Here is a 24462-nt window from a genome sequence, read left to right as displayed (position 1 = left end):
TTGACATTTTCAGGTCCATTCAGTCTTAACTTTCATAAAAATGGTGCAAATGTGATTTTTTTTATTGCATAAAATTAACATGTTGAAATAAACCTGATACGCGCTTTTTTTTAAGATTTATGAATTTCTCATCTTGCCACTGTTTTTGTCAGTGACCCAAATACAGCTGACAGGATTGCTAAAGTATTGTGAAGGAAAATGTTTGTGGGACCGAGGGCTGCCGCTGGTGTAGGTGGACAGCAGAATATAGTGTGTCAACTATTAAAAAAGTACTTTATGGAAGCTTATTTGTGCAGGAGTTAAATGTTAAACTAGGAGTTAAACTAGTCCTATGTGGTTTTCTTCATTTATTGTACAATTAACTGCAAAGCAGTTGATGCAAATTAGTCTGTGTCATTCATTGCATGTTTCTATTTATTTCTCTGCTTCTGTTCTTCTTTAATAGCCATAATAATTACAAAGACCAAAGAGTGTTTCTCACCTCAGAGGGTGACTGAATTCAGCTAAACTCTGTATGTGCGTGTTGACAGATTTATAATTTTACATTAATAAAGACATTATTGCAATTAACTGCTGTTCTTTTTATTATTTTTGGCTCAATGCATTTACCTCCAGTCCATTGCAGAAAGTTTAGCTTTTAAGTATAAAGTCCAGATATTTGATATATGTTTCATTCATCATGAAGTGTGAGACAGGGTGGGGGAGGGGCAAAGAGCAGGGGGTGTGGTTGAGAGGGCAGTGGGCCTCTGGAGGTTACTCCTCTCATCATCGCTCTAAGAGCTTTTATTGGAATGGATAAATACGTAGATACACACATAAATGTCCCACAGGTCCCCATGCAGGATGCAGTTCACACCCTTCAAGCATGTCACATGACTTGGTCTCCATGGTAACAATAGACAAAGGCCTTCTGGTAATTACCAATATGAAAAATACAAGCAATTACTGAATGGACCTAATACATAGGAAAACTGCAAAATGCTTCAGATAATCTGATATAAGTGCTACATGCATTACTGCTGAAAGAATTTGTGTTCGAGTACCTTTGTTAACACCTATTTTAAAAAAATATAATTATACCATATATATTTTATCTTTCCAACAGGTGTTGACAAAGACCCTGTTGAAAAGAGTTTTCTGTGTTTCAGGACCTTTTCACCTTTTCGGTATCACTTAACAATAAGGTTGTATTTGTTAATGCAATAGCTAACATGAACAAACAACTAAAAAACTAAAATAAAATAAAACTATATTTCTCATTGTAAGTTCATTTTGGCAAATTTATTAAAATACAACCTTATTGTCAAGTGTTACTGCAACTTCTAAACAATAACATTTTCTTCTGGATGTGGAGAAAACTTCACTGTTTAAATACAGGAAAGCAGTCCAAAAGTTTGACTTGTGAGGTCCGGTCACTGCTGGTATTGTCATTTACATTGTGTTAAAGATTTAGGCAGATCTCATTTTCTGCTGCTGTGTAATGGTGCTGTGAACGGTAATACTTGTGTGTATTATTGATTGCCGGATATGCATAATCAATGGACGGGTGGATGGCATACAGCACAAAGGCAGGCGGCCATTCTAATCAAAGCGGCATTGATTTATTTTCCCTCTGATTGCATGCAACTCACTCTAGCTGAGAGAAATCAGAAACATTTACGCGTATAAATGCAAGATCTGCTTCGTTGCTGATGGAAAATTGAAAACTGGAAAACATTGCACGCTCAAAAGAATCAGGACGCACACACTACAGCTCCCAGCTCTGCACACACACACAGCAAACACCTGCTCATTCGCATGCATGCACACACGCTCATGTAAAAGCAATCGGCTGGGCGGTTGAAAGACCGTTCTCCTGGTGGTGGTTGCTAATGGCTACAAGGTATATGCAGCAGGGTAGCGGCGGGTCGATAACAGTTCTGTCAATCCCACAATCACAGCTGACATACAAGTGCTGTTTGGGAGACTATGCTATTATTTCAGATAAAAGGGTAGAGAGAGACTGTGTGCTTATTGGAAAGAGAATTGTGATAACCTCTTTGCTCCATATTCTGTAAAGATTCATACTGTAAAAGCCATACTACACTCTTAAAAATAAAGGTTACCGGGCTGTATGGTTCCATAATGAATCTTTAACATCCACAAAAAGATTCTTTGTAGTGGATAAAGGATCTACAGACCAAAAAAAGATAGAAAGAATGGTTCTTTAACTAAAAGGTTCTTGGGGAACCTTCCTTAAGAGTGTTAATTATACCAGCTCTGAATATTAGATAAAATAAAATGAAATACAGTGCCCTCCATAAGTATTTGGACAGTAAAGACAAAATTACTCTTCTTTCATAAATTTTGCATCTGAAAGGGAAACAAATTTATATGCAATACGATCAGTTGCAAAAACAACTATGACCACACTTTTCAGTACTAAATTTTCCCTGCATGTCTTTAGTAAATGCTTACAGTACTTTTTAAATGCCAAAAGAGGTGTTTACACTGGCAAGCTGTTCGTAAATCTTGCCCTAAGGTCAATGCATGTCCACAATAAAGTAGCATGAATCGCCTTAATGATATTATTTCTATATTATTTGCTATGTAAATATGTTCTAATTCCACTTCTGTGCAGCAGTAATTTGTGTAAATGCACCCTTTTGTATTATATATGTCTTTTCAGATGCATCGGCTGTTTTGCATTTGCAGTAAAGATCTGCATTGCATGGAAAGTCATGCACATATAAACAGAAACAAATAGACATCCGCACATCTCTCTGTCTCTCACTCACACACACACACACGTGCACACACACACACACAAATACACACACACACACACACACACACACACACACACACACACACACACACACACACACACACACACACAAATACACACATTCAGAGTGTTTTTAAGGCAGGGAGCAGCTGCTGTGTGTCCTGCGCCGGTCTCTGAGGGCCTGAGGAGACAGAAATGTTAGACTTCTCATTAACCTCTGTTTGAATGTGTCATTGTGGAACCCTGTAGGCGTGAGACAGCTTAAGACTGTCATCCGAAACAATGCTAAAAAATTGATCTGATTGGGATTTTTTGGTTTTTACATGCCACCACAGAGGTTACAGGTTTACAGGTGTAACACTTTTATAATAAACTTGGTGATTCTCACGAAATTCAGATTTAGAAGGTGTCTAGCATCAGAATTTTTAAAAAGCCCTTGAAGCCAATTTTTTTGCACATATAAGATTAAGGTCTGAACTTACTATAACCATTATTTTTAGAGGATTTAAAAAATATTTCCTATAGAATTATTTACATTTTTAGATTATCATTATCAAAAATGATCATTACCGCAACATGATATTACATTAGATATATGCATTTACAACCTCATTTTTCGGTAATAAGATCTAAAAAGTTGTCTAGGTACTATGACAAACAAAATTTCAACTTTTATCTGGAGAGAAAAAATAAGAACTGCTTACCTGGTAGCCATCTTGTGTGTCACAGTCAATTATGTCCCTTCCAACTATTTTTTTTTTTTAATGTAAGTTCCTTGAGGGCTTAAACAATGATTGAAAATTGTTGCGGAGGATGAGAAAATTGGTCTTCCTTATTATTGTCTCTACATTTACCAATGATCACCAAATACCACATGTTTATTTACTGTAAATGTTTATAGTATAACATGCACTGAAGCTTTTTATTTTTGAGATTTTTTAATTATAAATATTTCCATGTCAAAGAACCCAAATCCAGTCATGGACACATTGCGGTAATGAAAATTTTCCCCTTAAATGTGAAAAAAAAAAAATTGGTTTGTGTGATGTCATTTGAAATCATGTGAAAAAAATACTCAAAGATATGTTTGTAACGATATGCTTCTTATTTTGATAGCATTTACTTTTTTATCAAAATGTTTCATGACACCTCATAAGTCTAATTTTGCGAGAATCACCCAACTGCATCACTTCAGATCAGTGAAGCTTTCTGCGCTGCATCCACTGTGACATCGTGTGTGATCTGGCTTTCTATGCATTGTGACACTCATATATGTTGATTGTGTTGTTATTTTTATCGACAACATTATTCATTATAACACACTTTTCCTAAAACACACATATAATGGCGCATAGCGCATATTATTTTTAGATGTGCTTGAGCTGATGGATCCAGCAAAATAGCTTCCGGATCCAATTTCGGAGGTGCTGGATTCCGGATTATTCGATCCTGAGCTCTTTTTCTTCTCTAGTGTCTGTAATAGGAATGTGAGCATTTAATGGGTCTAGAGAGCAGTGGGATGTATCTATAAACAGGTTACACTCATTGTAAAGATACTTAGGTAGGAGATGAAACGTGTGATTTAGGTTTAAGGAGAGAGAAAGAAAGAGAGATTTAATGAGGTAATTAATGAGATTCAGGATGTCTCTTGTACTAATAACATGATTCAAACCACCCACTTATACTAGTCCTCCGTTTCTCTTTCTGCATGAAGCAATTCAATCTGTTCATTATTCAGTAGAGTAATTACTAATTAACAAGCCTATTGAGCTAATTGCAATGTGCTTAGTGGTTGTAAAATTAAATATGAAGACCATATGTATTTTGTATATAGCCCTTAATATACACTCTATACTATATAGCACCAAAAGTGGCTCTTTGCTCGTAATCATAGAAGAACCGTTTTTAGTGCCATATAGCACCGGTGAAGCACCGGTGAAGCACCTGTGTACCATATAGTGCTATGTAGAACCAAATGTGGTGCTATATGGCCCCTATATGGTTCTACACAGGTGCTTCACCGGTTCTTCACCGGGTCTATATGGCACTAAAAACGCTTCTTCTATGGTTACGATTCAAATCAACAGTTTTGGTGCTATATAGCACCGTTTGTTTTTTTAGAGTGTTATCTCAAATAGTATGATTATAGGATTTAATACAAATAAGAAAAGAGTCTCTAGAATGTTGCCTGTGGGGCAAAGGAGTTGCAAATGCTGAATTTTTTTTTTTGAGAATGCACCGTTATGTGTTTTACAGATATACATTATATTGTCCCCATGTGCCAGTACCAACACAATGTCATGGCATGCATTTTAGCAGGTGGCTAAATCGTATTAATTCGTATAACCAAATTGTATGCATTTGTATGATAAGCTTTCATTTGTTTTCATCCTTAGGGATGAGGTATAATTATCGTTTTTGTTCGGTTCAACTCATAAAATACGTACAAATTCCCGTAAGTTCATGGTTGGCCAGTACATGATCTCCAATGCAAGATTATGTAATGCACGTACAGTATGAAAATTCTAAATTGTGTTGTTACTTTAAAAGCGTTTCTTGTATTCCCTAGTCTCACATGAACTTATGATATTCAGCATAATGTCTGTCTATATCCTGTATCTGACCAGAACAAACCATGCATAATTTTTTTATATTAACTTGATTTAAATAGCATATTATGGAAGCCAATGAAAGCCAGTGGCTTTCAGTAGTTTATCACTGCCCTATTGCTGACCAGTGACAGCCTTTATCGAAATATATGTGCTGGGATTCAAAGCATCATGTGTGCTCCAGCATGAACACATGTTCCTTCTTTTCTGTTCCTGGATCAGGACTTAAAAATTATCTTGCGGTTGATATACAGAGGCTCTTACAGGCCAAATCCTGTTTTCAAAAGCCTCTGTTCTGTGACATTTACCGGATTTGAAACGCAGCTCTGTGGCTGATCTCATGCTGGCTCACAAAGGTGTTAAAATACACACCCCTGCTAATTCAGAGGACAGACCTCACCGCTGGGGACTAGATTAATAAGTCTTTTGTTTTATGAGCCCCTCGGCCTGCAGACACGCTGCCTGGAGATAATTGAAAGCTTTGTTTTTTCCATTTTTATCAGCAGAGGAAACCAGTCTTCTTGATAATATTTCTAAACTTTACATTAGAAGAAAACCGGTTGAAACAAAGTTGAAGATACATGCTGAGAGACAATGTCATTCTGGTACGATTCATTAAAAGCCAATTGCTTTTCAAAGTACCTATATATAAATGCTTTATATATTTTATACTTCTCAGATTACTTACCCCATGGCATTTAAAAGATGTATAAGTAAAGAAAGGACACAGTGGCAGTGGAGAAAAATCTTCATTGGTTGCTTTGTCCTTTCAAGCTACCTGTAAGTAAAGTACAGAGAAATCTTCATAGGGCTGTGTTGGGGCTGTTTTTAAAGTAGAAAATGTAAGTGTCTGGCCTGTGTCGGCAGTGTGGGTGAGGCTGATAACATTTCACAGCTGATATGCTTGACGTGGTAGCACACAGTCAATCTCTGCGTCAGACTCACATCAGCTAAAATGAAAGTTTTTCAAATGAAACTCAGAATTAAACAGATACCAGACTGAATGTATTATATAAAGATAAGGAGATGATACTTTATAGAGCTGCATTATTGTGTATTTTCATTGGACGAACTTTTCTAATATTATTAGTTAAGCAAAGACATTTCTTCTGTTTTATGTCTTTATGAAAACCTTAAACCTCCTCTGTTTATTTGTTCTTAAGTTTATTTAAGTCGCTGTTAACAATTGATCTAGTTTTCAATGTCCGTGAAGTTAAAGTATGTATATCCAGAAACAGTCGGAAGTAGGTTAGGACTGGCCATGCTTATTTAGTGTTTGCCAGTTAACTTTAATGTGATCTTTCCACCCCAGGAAATCCTAACACAATTAAAGAGGAATATCCTGCTCTCTAACAGACAAGCCATGCTAGATTTGAATAAATGGCCCAAATGATCATTGCTTTTTACATTTATTTAACGTCAAGTTAAATTCTTGTCTGATTTTTGACCTTGTGCTGACCTTGTGGTTTGGAGGATAAAATGAAAGTTCAGGCTGAAACAAATGTGCATTTTAAGACGTTATATAGGTTTCTGTAATGCAGTAGGAAAGATTAAGGTCAAACTGTGGCTCATGATTGCTTTCTGTATCTTTTTCTTTTTGGTTTCAAAGTTATACTTGGAATTGGCTATTATAAAAGTTAAAAGTGCAACGATCAAAACAGATAGTCCAGGAATGTGATTTAGTTCTGGGATTGTCACAATTTCAGAACCACGGACAGCTCACATGATTCAAATGGGAGCACACATAAAAGGCTGCTTTGAAGCAAATGTAACTTTCTGTAATGTATTAATTTATTTGCTTATTTTAAATGGTTTGCTTATTTCATTGTTTATTGTCATTTTAGCCATATAAATGTATTTTTTATTTGACCTTTATTTAACCAGGATAATTTATCTGAGATTAAAAATCTCTTTCACAGGAGAGTCCTGACCAAGAGTGGACAGCAGTAATGGTACATTCACACGGGGCGAAAGCGTTAACGTTTGACGAAAGGCTTGTCTGAAGGGTGGCCAACAGCCAATCACAGTGGCCACAACCTGTGCTCAGGTTTTCCATAAATGTAATTGGCTGGCTCTGCCTAGGTTATTTGCATAAGGCTATCTGATTGGCTGACGCACGCGTTGCCAGTTGAAAAGTTGATAAATGTTCAACTTCTGCCGTGAGCAACGGCACTGACGCGGCGCCGACAGATCCAAAATTCAGTTCGGCAACGCATGACGTCACCCGTTAAAAGTTAATGGGAAGCGTTAACGCTTACACCCTGTGTGAATGCACCGTTACAGTCACAACTTACAGATTAAAACAACAAATATACAAATTAAAACACTTTAAAACAATTGCAAATCAATGAGTCTTCTTCGAGTGACCGAGTAATAGATTTAAAATGATCCATAGGCACCAGAGTTTGTAATTTTAGTTGTGCTTGGAGTAAGTTCCATTCAAATGGTGCTGCGTACCATGCGTACATAAATTCAGAACAAGTTTTAATGTATGAAACCGAGACTGAATAACATCAAAAGCCGCTTGAAGCTTAAGCAAGGCTTGCTGTTTCGAAGGTGCACCACAATACATGACAGTATCATCCGTCTAAAAGTGAACATTTACATTGTGAATATCATAATCAATACTGTTTATGTAGATAGTAAATAAAAGAGGCCCCAATACGGATCCTTGAGGAACACCTTTAACAACTCCAATAGTCCTGTACTTGTACATGGCAAAACAAAACAATGTTCCTCCAGAACCAAGGTGCTACATAAGACAACTCAGGGCACAGTGCTGAATAAGACATTAAACGAATTACATAAATATTCATTAAAGAAACGCATTTTTAAATATTTTTTTTCTAATATATAATTCATGGTGTCTTGGTGAATCTCCTTGGCTACATTTTCCTAGATATGTTTCTCCAAACTGGGACACAGAGCACAATTTTTGCTGACCAAATCCGTGGCGGCAACATATCTGTGATCGTCTCAGATTTCATACCCAACCATCCCATCTGTGTCATCCACCACTTCCTAATGCATTCACCCGGTCTGCATGTTGCCGGGAATCCCCCCTAACACCCCTCCCCCAACACAACCCTAATAAATCCTTTGAACGGCCCTATGAATGAATCTACACTGAGCCATCTAAAGGCTTGTTTTAAACATGTTATTTATTTAACTAATGCTAGTCAGGCCATCCCAGACTGCTTAATGCGAATTTCTGATAATCTCCCCGCTGTAGAAACTTCCCGATTGGTCAGACTAATTGTGGCTTGAGGGACTGATGGAGACAAGTGGGAGATGGAGAGCTTGTGGACTTGGCTACAAGGGTTCTCCTTCATCTCGGAGGGTCTGGTTAAACTTGGCAAGGGCGGGTGCAGGGGGCAGACGGGTGGCTGTGAGACGCTTTTATGTGCTGCATTTCATGTCTTCACTTTGTGTCTGTTTCCCAGCATGCATCAGTGCTGCCTTACAGGTTCCAGCGCACAGCCGTCCTCTGCAATTCCACCCACTCACTTCATTTAGCCTTTTAATAGAGCGTGCAAAGAGCGAATAATAACCCGCTCTAATTTACTCAGGATGATTGGCTCTCGTAAAACCTCCGACAACAAGAGCATTTCCACGACTCTTTATTGCTACCAGGCGTACAGTTTAATTCAACTGCAGTGATTGAGATCTCTATGCGGAGGGGAGATAAAGAGACGCGGGGACTTACCCGTGTTTTTAGTAGCACTGCAACAATGCAAACAGCTCGTAGAGGAGCGATAAACAGAGCTGAGCGCCGTTACATCGGTTAAATGGATTGTAAAATGAGGAGAGGTCATACTACGGTGGCCTCGGGGTGCAAAAATAAATTACAATGGTAAATTACTTATTTACAAGATTAAAAACAAATTTACAACTTTTTAAACAAATTTATAATTTTTTTAACAAATTTACAAGTTTTTTTTTAACAAATTTACAAGTTTTTTTAACACATTTAGAATGAGTGAATAAATGTACAAGTTTTCTAAACAAATTTACAATGATTGAACAAATTTACAAGTTTTTTAAACAAATTTACATGTTTTTTAACATATTTACAATGAGTGAACAAATGTACATGTTTTTTAACAAATTTACAATGAGTGAACAAATTTACAAGTTTTTTTTAAAAATTTACAAGTGTTCAAACAAATTTACAATGAGCGAACAAAATTACAAGTTTTAAAACAAATTTACGTTTATTACGGAAAGGGTAGGTACAATACGCTGACGTCACGCATCTGAGCCTCCGGTGGGAGGAAACCCGGAAGTATCGCCCTGAATCACATGAGAGTTGTGAATGCGATGTTGTGTATTAGGCTGTACATAATATTAACGGAAAGAGAGTGATAATATATAACCTTTCATCGCTTCCGAAGTGACTAAAAGGGATATTGGACCTTATTTTCAGGTAAGTGAAATAGTTTTAGTTAGCTAACGTTAGCTGTCCAAGTTGCACACGTTTTGGATGGCAGTTATCAAAATAATTCACTGACTTTCTCATTAGATTACAGACAACACGAGAGGGTGCTTCAAACTTTTTAATCAGGACTGCATTGTTTGTTCGCTCCCGGGGTTACATAGACTGAAACGAGGAAGTGTGACGAGTTTGTTTACATGGTGCTGTAAACTTCAACCCAGGAGGACACTTCAAAGGAATCAAGGGTGCGTTAACTTGTTCGATGATATAATCTGAATAATCTTTAAAAGATTAGGATTTTATGTAGTGACTAATGAGACGATTTGTTAAAATTACCTATATTTATACTATAAATTATATTTTCATTTAATCATTTAAACCTCTCTGAGTGTGACAGTATTGTAATGTTTTATCATATTACAAAAACTCTAATGTTGCCTAAGCAAACTGTCATTTATGTCAGATAGATAGATAGATAGATAGATAGATAGATAGATAGATAGATAGATAGATAGATAGATAGACTGCCAAGACTGAAATCATGATTATGTTAATTTCCAGTGTCTGTGATATTGAAACACTAAAGGAAGAAGAGGAGGACCACCATTCGTTTCCTGAGCAGAAAAAAAATTAAGCATGTAATTCATTGATGAAAATTAGAACAAATAAATCTCATGACTTCATTGATCTTTCTTTTTTTACATGTAATTTTCTCCTCTTTCTCAATACACAGATCTAACAGTGGTTCTGGGGCATTGAAAGACTATGGTTACCTGGAAACATCTCCTATTATGGAAGATTATCGCAACATTTGTGTCTTGGATCATTTTTTCTTGTTTCTCTGCCACAGATCTAGCTGTAAGGTTTAAAGGTCCCGTTTATCCTGATCCCATTTTTTAAACTTTAGTTGGTGTGTAATGTTGCTGTTAGAGCATAAATAATATCTGTAAAATTATAAAGCTCAAAATTCTATACCAAGCGATATATTTTCTTTAATAGAATTTCCCTTTCAAAGCCTATAGCAAACGGCCAGTTTGGACTACAGCCCTCTACTTCTCGATTGAATGACATCCAAAGAAGAGTTTTTTACTAACCTCTGCCCACTGGAATATGTCAGTCGCCAGCTAAACTCAAGTGGCTCTACTAAGCTGCTGTTGAATCACAGCACACTAAACAAACTACATAATCAGAACTCGATAGGTATTTCTGAAGGAGGGACTTTATAGAACAAGGAAGACATCAGCTCGTTTTTAGTAAAGTAAAAACAGCGCTAGAGAGTATGTGAAAAATATTGTCTTTTTTTACACACAAAACATGAACACACGCTATATTGTACACCATAAACACAATCATAGTTTGTGTTAAATACTCTCATTCTCACGGCACCCATTCACTGCAGAGGATCCCATTGTAAGCAATGTAATGCTTAATTTCTCCAAATCTGTTCCAGTGAAAAAACAAACCATCTATATCTTGGGTGAAAAATTACTTTAATCCCAAAAACAAACGTTTTTCATTAAAATGTTTTTACTTTGCTTTATTGTTACAATTTGTACAGTAGATAGAAAATATACATTGGAACAAATGTATATACAGTGGTGTGAAAAGGTGTTAGCCCCCATCCAGATTTCCCATGTTATTATTGCATATTTGTCACACTTTAATGTTTCAGATCATCAAACAAATTCAAATATTAGTCAAAAAATAAAACCCAAGTGAACACAACATGCATTTTTTAAATGAAGGTTTTTATTATTAAGGGAAAAAATCAAAACTACATGGCCCTGTGTAAAAAAGTGTGTTAGTACCCACTGGCTTTTAATGTAAATATGTTTGGTTCTAAAAATGTACATATATATTTTTTCATACTTGAGACAATATACATTGAAGTTCATTTATAAATAAAACTATATTTTGAACAATGAGTGAAATTAAGTTTCTTTAATGTAGAAATGAGTTGTTCTAAAACTGTACAGTTATTTACTTAACACGTATCTAATGTGTGCATTGCATGTCTGTTAGAAGTGTGTGTGCTATTCCTGGGTTTATAAGCATGTGTTAAGCAGCCAGTAGTTAAAAAACGAGTCCAACTTAATTTTTACTGACTTCCATTTCTCTAAATATACTATTTGGAGGGTTTAGCCTCCGCCCACATCTCCATCAAAGTAAATGCGTTCCAGGTGGATTCGGAAGTCAGTTCTGGTTTTGACAAAAAAAATCACACCATGTTATCCCTGTGATTCCTCTGATAGTGTCCTCCTGGGTTGGAGTTTACAGCACCATGTAAACAAACTCGTCACGCTTCCCCGTTTCAGTCTATGTAACCCCGGGAGCGAACGAACAATGCAGTCCAAAAAGTTTGAAGCACCCTCTCGTGTTGTCTGTAATCTAATGAGAAAGTCAGTGAATTATTTTGATAACTGCCATCCAAAACGTGTGCAACTTGGAAAGCTAGCGTTAGCTAACTAAAACTATTTCACTTACCTGAAAATAAGCTCCAATATCCCTTTTAGTCACTTCGGAAGCGATGAAAGGTTATATATTATCACTCTCTTTCCGTTAATATTATGTACAGCCTAATGCACAACATCGCATTCACAACTCTCATGTGATTCACGGCGATACTTCCGGGTTTCCTCCCACCGGAGGCTCAGATGCGTGACGTCAGCGTATTGTACCTACCCTTTCCGTAATAAACGTAAATTTGTTTTAAAACTTGTAATTTTGTTCGCTCATTGTAAATGTGTTTGAACACTTGTAATTTTTTTAAAAAAACGTGTAAATTTGTTCACTCATTGTAAATTTGTTAAAAAACATGTACATTTGTTCACTCATTGTACATATGTTAAAAAACATGTAAATTTGTTTAAAAAACTTGTAAATTTGTTCAATCATTGTAAATTTGTTTAGAAAACTTGTACATTTATTCACTCATTGTAAATGTGTTAAAAAAAACTTGTAAATTTGTTAAAAAAAACTTGTAAATTTGTTAAAAAACTTGTAAATTTGTTTTTAATATTGTAAATAAGTAATTTACCATTGTAATTTATTTTTGCCTTTCCAGGCCACGGTATCATACAGCTGTCCCTCGCTGTGTTCACACATTCACCACAAAGTAGCCCTGTAATGAGAGATAATATTGCTCAACCTGTAAAATGCATGCAATGCTTGCTGTCTCTGTTTCCTACTCTGCACCATAAACCTTTATACCTTTTGCATTGTCATTTCTTTCAGGGCAAAAACATCTTCCGATTTTTATTTTGAAAGATTAGACGGATTCTGCGTTTTGTGTAAAGCAATACACAGTCTGATACCTTGATCCATGGGCTTTGTTATATCTGGTAAATCGAGGCACCCAGAGGGAAAATGTTATATTCATGTGAGCCCATTGAGAAGGTCTGATAAAGAAAGAGAGAGGGAGTCTCGGATGGGTAGTGCTGGTTTCGGCTCTTTTAAGGATTGATGTACACGACAGGAGGAGTTATGAAGTGTGCTTTACTGTAGGTCTACAGCCAAAATGAGTCTGGAGAATTTTTTTCTCTGCAGATTATATTTAAAATAAAACCCACTGATGAGAAAAATTATATTTAAATATTTTTATGAAATAACAGCTTTAAAAATAAATATAAAAAACATACCAATACTGTACCCCGCTTAGAGCTGTCCATAGTGCTGAACATGGTGCTTTAAAAGGTTTTGTGTTTTTGAAGCTTTGATTGTGTTTACAGTGCGCAATATAACATGTGTTCATGTTTAATTTGTTTTTGTTTAGCGTGTTGTGATTCGATAGCAGCTTAGATTGCCGTTAGCTTAGCTGGCGACTGACCTTATCCTGTGGTCAGAGTTTAGTCAAAAAACCAGAGGTTTATAATACTTAAGTATTTTAGTTACATTTTCCAAACATATGTGCTTTAAAAGAGTGTTTGTCTAGGGAAAAAATTTACTTTTCTTTACTAAAAAATGTTCACTACATTCTAAAGCATAGAATCATACTGTGTATTCCTTTTATATTGCATATTAAAATGTATTTAATGCCCCAAATTACATAAAAAAATGTGTACTTTTACTTTCTTGAGTAAAAGTACGAAAAAATGTTTTACTTAAGTAAAAGTACAAAAAATTACTAGATGTTTTATGTACTTAAATATTAAAGCAGACATATCATGCTTTTAAATCTGTCCTTTTTACATATAAATCATCTATTTGTGGTCTATATAAAGCGAAACTGCAATGCTTGGGTCTGAATTCCTCATTATTATAGCCCCACAGGCCCCCTTTCTACCCCTTTTCTGATATGCATCTGAGAGCAACTCGTTTTGGTACTGTCTTTTTAAATGCACGTCATACCCTGCCCCCTCTCCAGGTTGCAGAGGTGACACTCGGTTAAACTCCACCCCGTTCAGCCATTTTTGTAGTTTTATAGCAGAGATACGATTATCTAGCGGCACAGAAACTTTTTATTCACTCGTTATTCACAAAATGTCAACAACGGAAGACTTGTCCATCCAGCCTTACATGTTCGAGCCAGAGTCGGAAATGGAGCGAGATGAAAATGAAGACGACGAACCTGCAGAACAACGTCTTCATATGGAGGTATCGCAATGGTGTGTTAAGCCGGCTGTCTTATTTCAGAATATTAACAATTATAAAGCTGACTATTATTCTTAGTTAATCGTAAGTTGTTGTTATATGCTATAACTTAATCCCGGGTTGATGACCACATGCGACATCCACAGGCTACAGCCTTTGGATTGAGAAACAGCACTGCTAAACCATGACAACTGTGTACTTTACTGTTTTTAAAGTTATTTACAGCTTACCGAAGTGCTCTGCTCGTCGTCTCCAAAGATAGAAGTAATTGACCCCTCAATCAGACGAAGTCTATCGGCAAATCCTTCTTTATACTGGTGGAGGTTGGTGAAATAGTTATCCTTGAAGTGCTTCGCGCACTAAAAAATGACATTTCCGTGAAAAATAAAACTCAACCAGGCACAGGTTCAACAACCGAACATTTTGATTTACTCTCTCGTAACTTCTGCATCCTTGAGCTTGGATTACAATATCGCAGCGAGAAATTGAAAATGGCGGATTGCTCATAGTGTTGGGCTGGAAGTCGATGTCCTTATTTAGCAGTTCCGCTGCAAATACTGTGACGTAATTGTTCAAAAAACGTAATAGATAATAGAAAAATCAGAACCGGTTGAAAAATATGACCAAAACAGAATATAAAGATATCAACAAAGCACCTGAAGAGACTAATTTCAACTTTTATGTACTTCTAAACACTACAAATACAAATACTAAGAAAGTGGATTTAGCATGATATGTCCCCTTTAAATAAAAACCAAAAACTTGAAATTATGAAATGTAATGGAGTAAAAATTGTGATAATATGTTTTGGAATGTATGTTTTCCAAAGAAAAACATTAATAAATGTTCCACGGGTGTTAATATTTTTTTGTAAAATGCACATCTAACCTGGCAAATGTCTTAAAATAAAAACCATCCATTGTATAAGCGGAATAATTGACAATTAATTAAAAATAATTCAAAGGTTGACCACCTTGGGTGTGCATTATTTTCAAATAATTCAGTGGCGCATTGTCAATTATTCCTTACATGTAATGTAAACTAAACATATATCTATATCTATACCATGAAGCCAGTTTAGTTGGTTAGCCAGGTAGGATTAGTTTGTGCAAATCCTGGGTTTTGGGTACCATGAAAATAGCTTGTACATATAGACAGTTTCAGCAGTAACAACATAAACCAGTGGCTTTCGTGGTCAACGCCTAACTTCCAGTAAACTCCGCTAAGAATAAAAAACAAACAAAGTACTTAAACGTAGTTTATTTATATAACAAGCAAATTAAACAACACATAGGGCTCTATCTTGCACCCAGCGCAATTGACTTTGTCTGTGACGCATGTATCATTCGTATTTTGCCCCGGCGCACAGCGGGTTTTTCCCGTCACAGAAGCACGTCGGCAAACTAGGGATTGAACTTGCGCTCCCTGGGTGGTTCAGCGCAAAAAAAGAGGCGTGTTCCAGCGCAAACCATCCCTGATGCTATTTTGCAGTTTCAAAAAACAATTGCGCCACTGACCAGAAAAAAAAAGTTTAAAGTCAGTGGCGCGTTGCGCGTTGTTCATTATGCTATTTTAAGGGCGCATGCTTGACCATAATGTATAGGGTGCACAACGCGCATACACTTTGCTTATCTAATCTACACAGATGCAACAGTTATTTTTGCAAATCATAAATTGTTACACTTAAAAATATTAATACACGAGATAAGGGGAATCATAGTGGTGAGCATTGTGGTGATAGTTTTTATTTATTCTCATGCAAATAACGATTAAAATATTTTCATAACTTTGTTGTGTGGCTGTATTACGTTTATTTTATGTAAATAATAATTAAAATGTTTTCATAAGAAATCTTAATGTATATGAACTTGATTTGTAAGAGTACTTTGGGGTTGGACCTTGCTTGCGTTTCTTGGGTCCGATTTCAAAGCCCCCAAACCCTTTCAGCGGTGAGGGTGGACGCAGCGATGTCCTCTGCTGGCGTCAAGTCCTGAAGCAGATCCACCTCCCGTTACACAGCGTGCCCGATTTATGCTTGGCAAGCGTGGGATTCCCCCGTACAAGGACGTCGGTCTCCTCGGCTGTGAACCGCTCCTGGCGTGCGCCTGGTAAATCCGTCATAATAATAGCAACCCGCCATGGAACTTGCGCCCTTGCGTTTAAAGGGAATGTTGGCTAGCGTTCTGATTGGTTTATTTGACGTTACGCCCAAACCACACCTATGAATAATGAACCTACTTCTGACCAACCCCTTATTGATTTGCGCCCGGCGCAAGAGTTATTTCTCACGCCGGGAAAATAGCAACAGCGCCCAAGATCCGCCCACAAACTCACTTGCGCGTTGCGCTTCGCACTTGTGTTTCAGATCGTTAAAATAGGGCCCATAGATTACCTAGGTAACAAAACATTTGTTATTTTCGACAAGGTATTTGTTCAAGAGTTCAGTTTAGCAACTAGTCAGACCATTTAAAAAAACTGAAACCGGAAGTAAAGTTCAGACCAGACGCATATCGCGTCACCGCACGACGTACGTGCGTCCGATGAAACCTCTGTAGGCCTGGTCACATTTGACAAAACCAAGCAACTTGAAACTAATCCTGCAACCCTGAGTTTGTTTAACCATTTTCATGGTACAGGCCCCTGGTCTCTTAAAGGTATAGCGGAAGATTTTCCCGAATTATTTAAAAGAACCGCCCCTCGATATTTTTTAAAAAATGCTCCCGAGAGGGAACCCCTGTTAAACGCGTGCACGAGACAGAGAGAGAGCATGCAGCAGCTCAGTTCTTCTCTTCGCTCTGTTTACAAGTTTCTGTCGGCATGTTCACCGTGTCTGTGCGGTTCGTGACTTGTGCCAGGGCTAGCATCGCAAATCATAGCTTACATCAACTTTTACTAGCAGTGATTTTAAATGGATTTCTCCAAATAGCATGACAAAATGTACCTTTCCAGTAGAATCTTCGCGTGGGAAGCCCAACCTGTCCTTTTAGCTCACGCCAGCGTGTGAAATAGTCTCCCATAAACATTCTGGTCTTGTTTCTTTATTTATAGTCCTTTCTCTTTTTGTCATACAATTCGTAGACACTTTTTCTCTTGCGACCCTCAGACATTTTGAAAAAAACAAAGTGAGAACGCGACCTTAAATGAATGGTTGAAACCGTAGCAGAACACTCATAGACGTGAAAGTGCGCATGTGCAGAAAGCGAACGTAGAGGCGAGCACGTACGATGGTTATACGTCAACATATAATCAGAATGATTGACATCTGGGATGACCAATAACAGTGGTGATCCACCCGGAAAACGAAAATCTTCCGCTATACCTTTAAGATCTGAGTTCTTGTTTGTTTCCAGGTCACGGTAAAGACAGTAATGTCAGTCTGAGGCTAACAAAGGACCTCAGCCCCTTTGTCAGGGTCAGCAGTAAACAGCAGAGAGCTGTCACTTAAGTCTTAAGACCTTACAGGGCTTCCTCTGTAACTGTGACAACCCAACAGAGCTTTAATGAGAACACATTTAACCTTTACTATAACAACCTAAACTGTTTGTATACATTTGGATGTGTCATTTAAGGGAAGAGGTGTTCGTGATATTGAGAATTATTCTCTCGTGTCTTGCCTTTCTCCATCCTTTTTGCTTTTGAGGTGAGGTGCAAAGGTCAGATGTCCTCTTTGGTCATCATCATCTCTCTCTTTCCTAATTATGGCCACATTTAATATTCAGAAGAATAATTGGCACATTGCATATGAACATGACTTGAGTTTAAATGTTTTTTAATTGGCAGAGTAAATTACAGCTTCAACGGGTTTGATAACGTGAATGAATGGACAGGAGATATTTGATTCATTGTTTACATACGTATATGTGATGAAGTGTAGAACATCCAAGCTTTTTCCTCATTTATTTATAGAGAACAGAAGCTTTGACAGGTAAAAGCCTCACAGGCATCCCTATTTAATAAAGACCACAGACCAGCTTTTTAGGCTGACAGCTGCACTATTTTAAAACGTTGAATATTAATTAAAGTATTGCAGTCTACACCACATTAACACTTCACATTGATGCATTTATATACAAGTAAATTAATTACGTTTGGAAACTGGAATTTATATTTGTTGTGTTAAGCTCAAAGCAAGATTTTATGACTCTATATACTCTCTTGGTAAGTATGAAGGATTAAGCCTATGTTTATGTGGCTTTTGGGACCCATCACTCTTTAGTGCTTAATGCTAAGCAGATTAAAGCCCACCAATACCATGTACGCATGGACACACATATTAACATTTTTGTCTCTCCTTTCTTTTAGTTACGGATGAAGATACTGTTAAACGGTATTATGCCAAGTTTGAGGAGAAATTCTTCCAGACGTGTGAAAAGGAACTTTCCAAAATCAACACATTTTATTCAGGTATTCAAGAGGCCTTTTTGTACTATGAGTTGCTGAGCTTCATTAGTCCGGTAAATATATATGCAGGGGATTCCCTGTGCATGTGCTCTGGGTGTATAATACAATTATAGGGTATGATGTAATGTGTAATGCCCACAGGGTTTATTTTTTTTTTGGACGTGTTAGAAGGCCATGGACTATGTTTGGGTTGATAAAATACGCACACTGCAACATAAGCTGTGTTGTTGCTTTAGCTACATGGTCACAGAAATGTCTAAGCACCACTGCCCCTAGTGGCTAGTTAAGATATGGCATGATAGAAGCATTGTGTTTTTTACATGCATACGATTGATTATGTGTTTGCACAAAATGTGGAAGCTATTAAAAATTAGTTAATAAGATTATTTTATTATTTATTTATAATTTTTAAATCTCATCAAATAAGGAACAAAAGCTTTGAAACCAATGGATAAGCATTTGTTAAAAATAAAGCAAACAAACAAACATAAAAAAATTAACATAAAAGGATAACAAGTTAATTCTGTTCTTTAGTCTTTATATCCTCCAGTTGCCACAAAAAATCATTCACCGCACTCAGAGCTGCCCATTTGCCAGACAGACCAAAATAAACTCTAATCGAATTGCTCTGCCAAAGAAAGCTGGCAAGTCCATTAAGCTGGGAAAATCTCTGACCCCATAACGTTATCTTATTCTGTCTGCTTCGCTTTAGAGGGGAAGAGATTAGAGGACGCCGAAGAGAATGAAGTATAATATTCTTGACAATATATGCATACATAATGTATTTGTAAATACACCTCCTAGGTTTATTTTAATATTTAGATATGGTAATGGAGATGTTCACCTATATGATGACATTTGAGCTAACAGCTATAATAGGATAGCGTCTGCTCTTTGTAGATGCAAAAGAACATGACCTGTCCAGCTGACCCAGACTATGTTGTTGCTGAGACCCTTGAACTCCCAGCCCACCCCTCCCAAACGGTCCTGAATTAACAACATGCTTGTAAACCTTGAATACACACAGTGTTTGTCCCAGTGGAGCACATAGATTACTAGCACCATCTTATCTATGATCAGCTTGTTAAAGCACAGACGTTTAGACAGAATAGATCCCATATTTACATTGACAGAAAATAAACTAATCCGTGAGGAATGGAAATACAGTCTGTTTGTATGTCATACTATCCTTTGGTTGCATCTAATTTCACAACTCATGATCCACGCTAACTGTGCTTTCACACCTCCACCGGCGAGAGCGTCAATAAAAGCTCTGGCTGCCCTACTAACGACGTCATAGAAAAGGTGTAGTGGACGCTCTGACGCTCGAATACATTCTCTGGAATCCTCTCAAGCAGAGGTTTCTGCCTTAGGATTGGTTGCCGCCGAACGTTTACGCCTTCCAATTGGGTTGCCGCCGAACCCCGTTATAGCTCATTACCAAGTTGAGCTGATTTCAACTCTCCTCAACGCTCACACACAATGACGGAGCTCACCGCCGGCTCTCATTGAAAATGAATGACTTCCGGCCACTTTGAATTAAATCATCTTCCAAATGCACAAATGTAAATGAAAAAAAAAATCCACATTGTTGACTGTTGTTGACCCTATTAAGGTTTACTGAGATGAAGCTGTAGGCTATTAATTACTTTTTTTAAATAAATAACTAAAAATAAACAATGACTGTACATTTTCTCAGTACACCAATAGAGTGCCGCAGGGATGACGTATTTTTAGGCCAAAAAAGTTAATTAATTAATTTTCTCCATAGGCTTTTGGATTATCGGAAAAATAAGTTTTGTGTTTTACAAAAGTTATAACACTTTGACGTTTTGTACACCAAAAATAATAGTTACAGATAAATTTTTGTTTATCTAAATGTGTTTACTGGAAATGAAAACTAATCTTACGCTACAAACGAATTTTAGCTCTTTTAAACTTTATTAAACGCATTAGAAAACATTCCCTGATAAGGAAATACTCTGTGAATGAATCTGTGTTGGGAATTGAACCATGTTGCATTGTTTTTGAGATCTTTATACACAGTGTTGGGGTTAACGCATTACAAGTAACGTGTATTACGTAATAATATTACTTTTCTGAAGTAACGAGTAAAGTAACACATTACTTTTTACATGTACACTACACATTGATATTTGAGTTACATTTTAAAAAAAAGTAATGCGATTTTTTTCTGAGTTTAATTAATTTGAAAAAAAAAATGTATTGAATTAAACTGAACGTATGAAAGAATTACGCAAACTCTATGAATGCGCGCCTGAGCGGAAACAGTTTGAGTCAGGAACGGAGATGGCAGCTTGACATTTTTGCGATGGAATATGCAATTTCTGAACGCAGAACTTCTTAGTCATAAAAAACGAGATCAAGCCTCAGCCATGGAAGAAAATGTAACGCAAAAGTAACTTAAATTAACGTAAGTATTACTTTTCATGAAAAATTAGTTACTTTTTGGGGAGTAACTTAATATTGTAATGCATTACTTTTAAAAGTAACTTTCCCAAACACTGTTTATAAGTGATGATGTTTTAAGAGTACATGTTAACAATATGCAAAAGGTACAAACCCCAAAGTAAACTATGACATGAGTTATCGTCTCCAACGTAAATCTCTTTTCTTGGACTACAACAAACACACGGATTGTAGGCAACAGTTTTCTTCCTGGGATTGGTGATATAGACAATACCGACATTATCATAATTCCTCCCGCTTTTGACCCATAAGTAACTCCTGTTAGCAACCGAATCTTTCAAACATGGTAATGAGCATCACATTTCTGTCTGACGTCAGAGGTATTCAGGCCAATCACAATGTACAGATTAGCTGGCCAATTAAGGACACAGAGCTTTTCAAATCCGTGCATTTCTGTAAGAGAGTGAAATCTGGAGCTACAAAAATTTACGATATGAGGAAAATAATGTGTTTTTAACCATAAATCATGTGAACACATTGTATTATTCCAAATACACAAAATAACATTGTTTTTTAGCAATAAAATAGGTGCTCTTTAAAGTCCCCATGTAGCAACTTGTTAGCAAACGCCCGTTTAAAGATACTTTAAGTGTCACGAGTGGAGGTATTGTTGGTGTTTTTTGTGTCGTAGAATAAAACGTAAAAATATATTGTACTTATGTTAACCCAACATCTTATTTAAAGAGTTTAATCAAAACCCAATGAAATGGGAAGTGCTAAAATGCTAACTAGCTTCTGGGTGTTGCCTACAAAAATACGTCATTCCTGCAGCACTCTACTCGCAACTTTAAAACAAAATATTTTGGCCCCTACCCTGCCTCTTAGAGACACATCAGGTTACCTCAAGAGGACTTCACAATAATTCACTTTGTACAAGGAAGTGTCTACTAAATAAATTAGCTGGACAAGTTGAACAATCAGGGCCCAGAGGTTAAAACTATGCCAGCTCTCTTTATCATTCGACTTAATCAGCCTGCACTCAGCAGCACATCTCTCACTGTCTGGGGTTTTATATCCCATACGCCAACAGGACTCCCAGTATTTACATGTGTGCTAAACCTAATACCCCCTTTCCTCTTCCTCTGAAAGTGAGATGGGCAAGCAGGGTCCTGTTTACCAAAATGTGCTGGGACGTTGGCCAGCGTGGTTAATGCCGTCTGAGATATCGCTCTTCCAGGAAGGGCTTCATCTCTAACAGGAAATCTGTCTGCTTTACTCTCTGGTTAATGGGTAGAATGAGGGATTTGTTTGTCATCTAAATGGATTCGGGTGTTTTTCTTTACCGGGTTGTAAGACAAGGAGACTTTTTGTCTGCCAATATAAATAATTGGAAAGGGTTTAAAACAGTTTAGAGGTTTCTGGCCTGGCATGCACCTGGGCACAGTATCCCAGTCTGTGGAAACCCAACCAAAGTCATTATATGTGATTTACTGTTTTCAACATAAAATCATCCTGCATAATATAAAGAAGATTCTGTGGAAACATAACAGTGATATCTTTAAAGGGACACTCCACTTTTTTTTAAAAATATGCTCATTTTCCAGCTCCTAGAGTTAAACATTATATTTTTACCTTTTTGGATCCATTTAGTTGATCTCCGGAACTGGCGGTACCACTTTTAGCATAGCTTAGCATAATCAATTGAATCTGATTAGACCCTTATGCTGAGTTTACACCAAACGTGGTTTGGGCGTCAAAATCGCGTCTACCGCGCGTGGTTTGCCGCTTGAACAATTTGGATGCATTCGCGCGTGTAGAGCGGAGTAGACGCGCGGAAAAAGCAAGCATTTGACGCGTGTCCGAAGCAAAATCTGCTTCTTGTGGGAGGGGCAACTGCTGTGCGAGTGTCTGTTTGCAAGATGACTGATGTAACTTGTGCATTTAACAAGAGACTTACCAGTTTTGTATTGGGTAACCTTACTATGGGGAAAAATAAACGGCGCGGGTAGATAAACGTCACGTGACTCAAAAGTGAAGCGTGTATTACAACTTACCAAGTTGCCCAAAGTCCTTACTGACACTCTTCCAAGCGAGGTCCTTTTTATTCCTGTCTCCACTATAGAAATAACAACTTGTGTCATATAGCTTCGAGTGACTGCTTGAGTGAGTGACTCCGGGCGGGGCTGCCACCACAGCAGCAAGCAGGCTCCTGATTGGTTAACGCGGCGCGAAATTCCGCCAAAGTTCAAATTTTTCAACTCGGGCGTCAGCCGCAAATTCGCGTGAACCGCAAGATGCACAAAAAGCACCATTCGCGCTTACCGCGCGTACCGCGCACAACGCTCAATTCGCGCCTTTCGCCTGAGCTTCACGCGCGAAAGAGGCGGAAACGTGTCTTCCGCGCCGCGCCGAACGCCTCTTCCGCGCCGCGGGACCTCCTGACGCGCGTCAACGCGTCTTCACATTGACTTAACATTGAAATCACTCGCGCTTCACGTCCTTACCGCGGTTGGTGTAAATGTAGCATTAGCATCACACTGCAGGAGGCGCAATGATATTACGCAGCAGCCGAAAATGGCAGGGGATTATTTTCGGGCAGTGCATAATATCACTACGCCTGCTGCAGCCATGTTACAGAAGCAAAGTCCTTGATTATTACGCCAGAATGAGAGTATAGTTCCATAATTTTTTGTTGGTCTTAGTACACGATGTAACTACAGAAGAGTCAAGTTTTAAATAGGAAAAATATCCAAACTCTTTGGTTATTTTTAGCGCGATGCTAATGGTCTAATCAGATTCAATGGATTATGCTAAGCTATGCTATAAGTGGTACCGCCAGACCCAGAGATCGGCTGAATGGATTCCAAAACGGAAAGAAATCAAATGTTTAACTCTAGGGGAGCTGGAAAATGAGCCTATTTTCAAAAAAGTGGAGTTTCCATTTAAGGTTTTGTGGTCCAGGGTCACATTGCCTTCTTTGTTACACTCTTCTTGTAGAAAAACTGGCAGAGGCGCAGCGCCGATTTGCTACTTTGCAAAATGAGCTGCAGACATCTTTGGACGCCCAGCGGGAGAACAACGCTCCGGGACTACGCAGCCAACGCAAAACGGTGTTCCCTTTATCCATAAAGGAGCGCAACACACATCGTAACATTAAAGATCTGCAGCTGGCCTTCAGCGAGTTCTACCTCAGCCTCATCCTTCTGCAGAACTACCAGGTCAGAAATTTC

At 37.6% G+C, this 24462-nt stretch overlaps 1 protein-coding gene and 1 long non-coding RNA gene across 2 annotated transcripts in view; both read left to right on the top strand.

Moving 5' to 3' along the window:
• xpr1a (xenotropic and polytropic retrovirus receptor 1a) overlaps positions 1–24462 on the top strand; it is an 80801-nt gene that overhangs the window by 36494 nt on the left and 19845 nt on the right. The window contains exons 3-4 of the mRNA XM_065248427.2: positions 18704–18805; positions 24230–24450. Of these exons, the coding sequence (XP_065104499.1) occupies positions 18704–18805; positions 24230–24450 (323 nt within the window). The remainder of the gene's footprint in view (positions 1–18703; positions 18806–24229; positions 24451–24462) is intronic.
• On the top strand, positions 9511–11736 carry LOC135730474 (uncharacterized). Its single transcript, XR_010525978.2, has 4 exons — positions 9511–9802; positions 9899–10056; positions 10373–10449; positions 10545–11736. It is a non-coding gene; the product is annotated as an uncharacterized lncRNA (long non-coding RNA).

The sequence above is a fragment of the Paramisgurnus dabryanus genome, chromosome 11 (genome assembly GCF_030506205.2).
Source record: "Paramisgurnus dabryanus chromosome 11, PD_genome_1.1, whole genome shotgun sequence".
NCBI classification, from domain to species: Eukaryota; Metazoa; Chordata; class Actinopteri; order Cypriniformes; family Cobitidae; genus Paramisgurnus; species Paramisgurnus dabryanus.
This window is presented reverse-complemented; position numbering and strand designations above follow the sequence as displayed.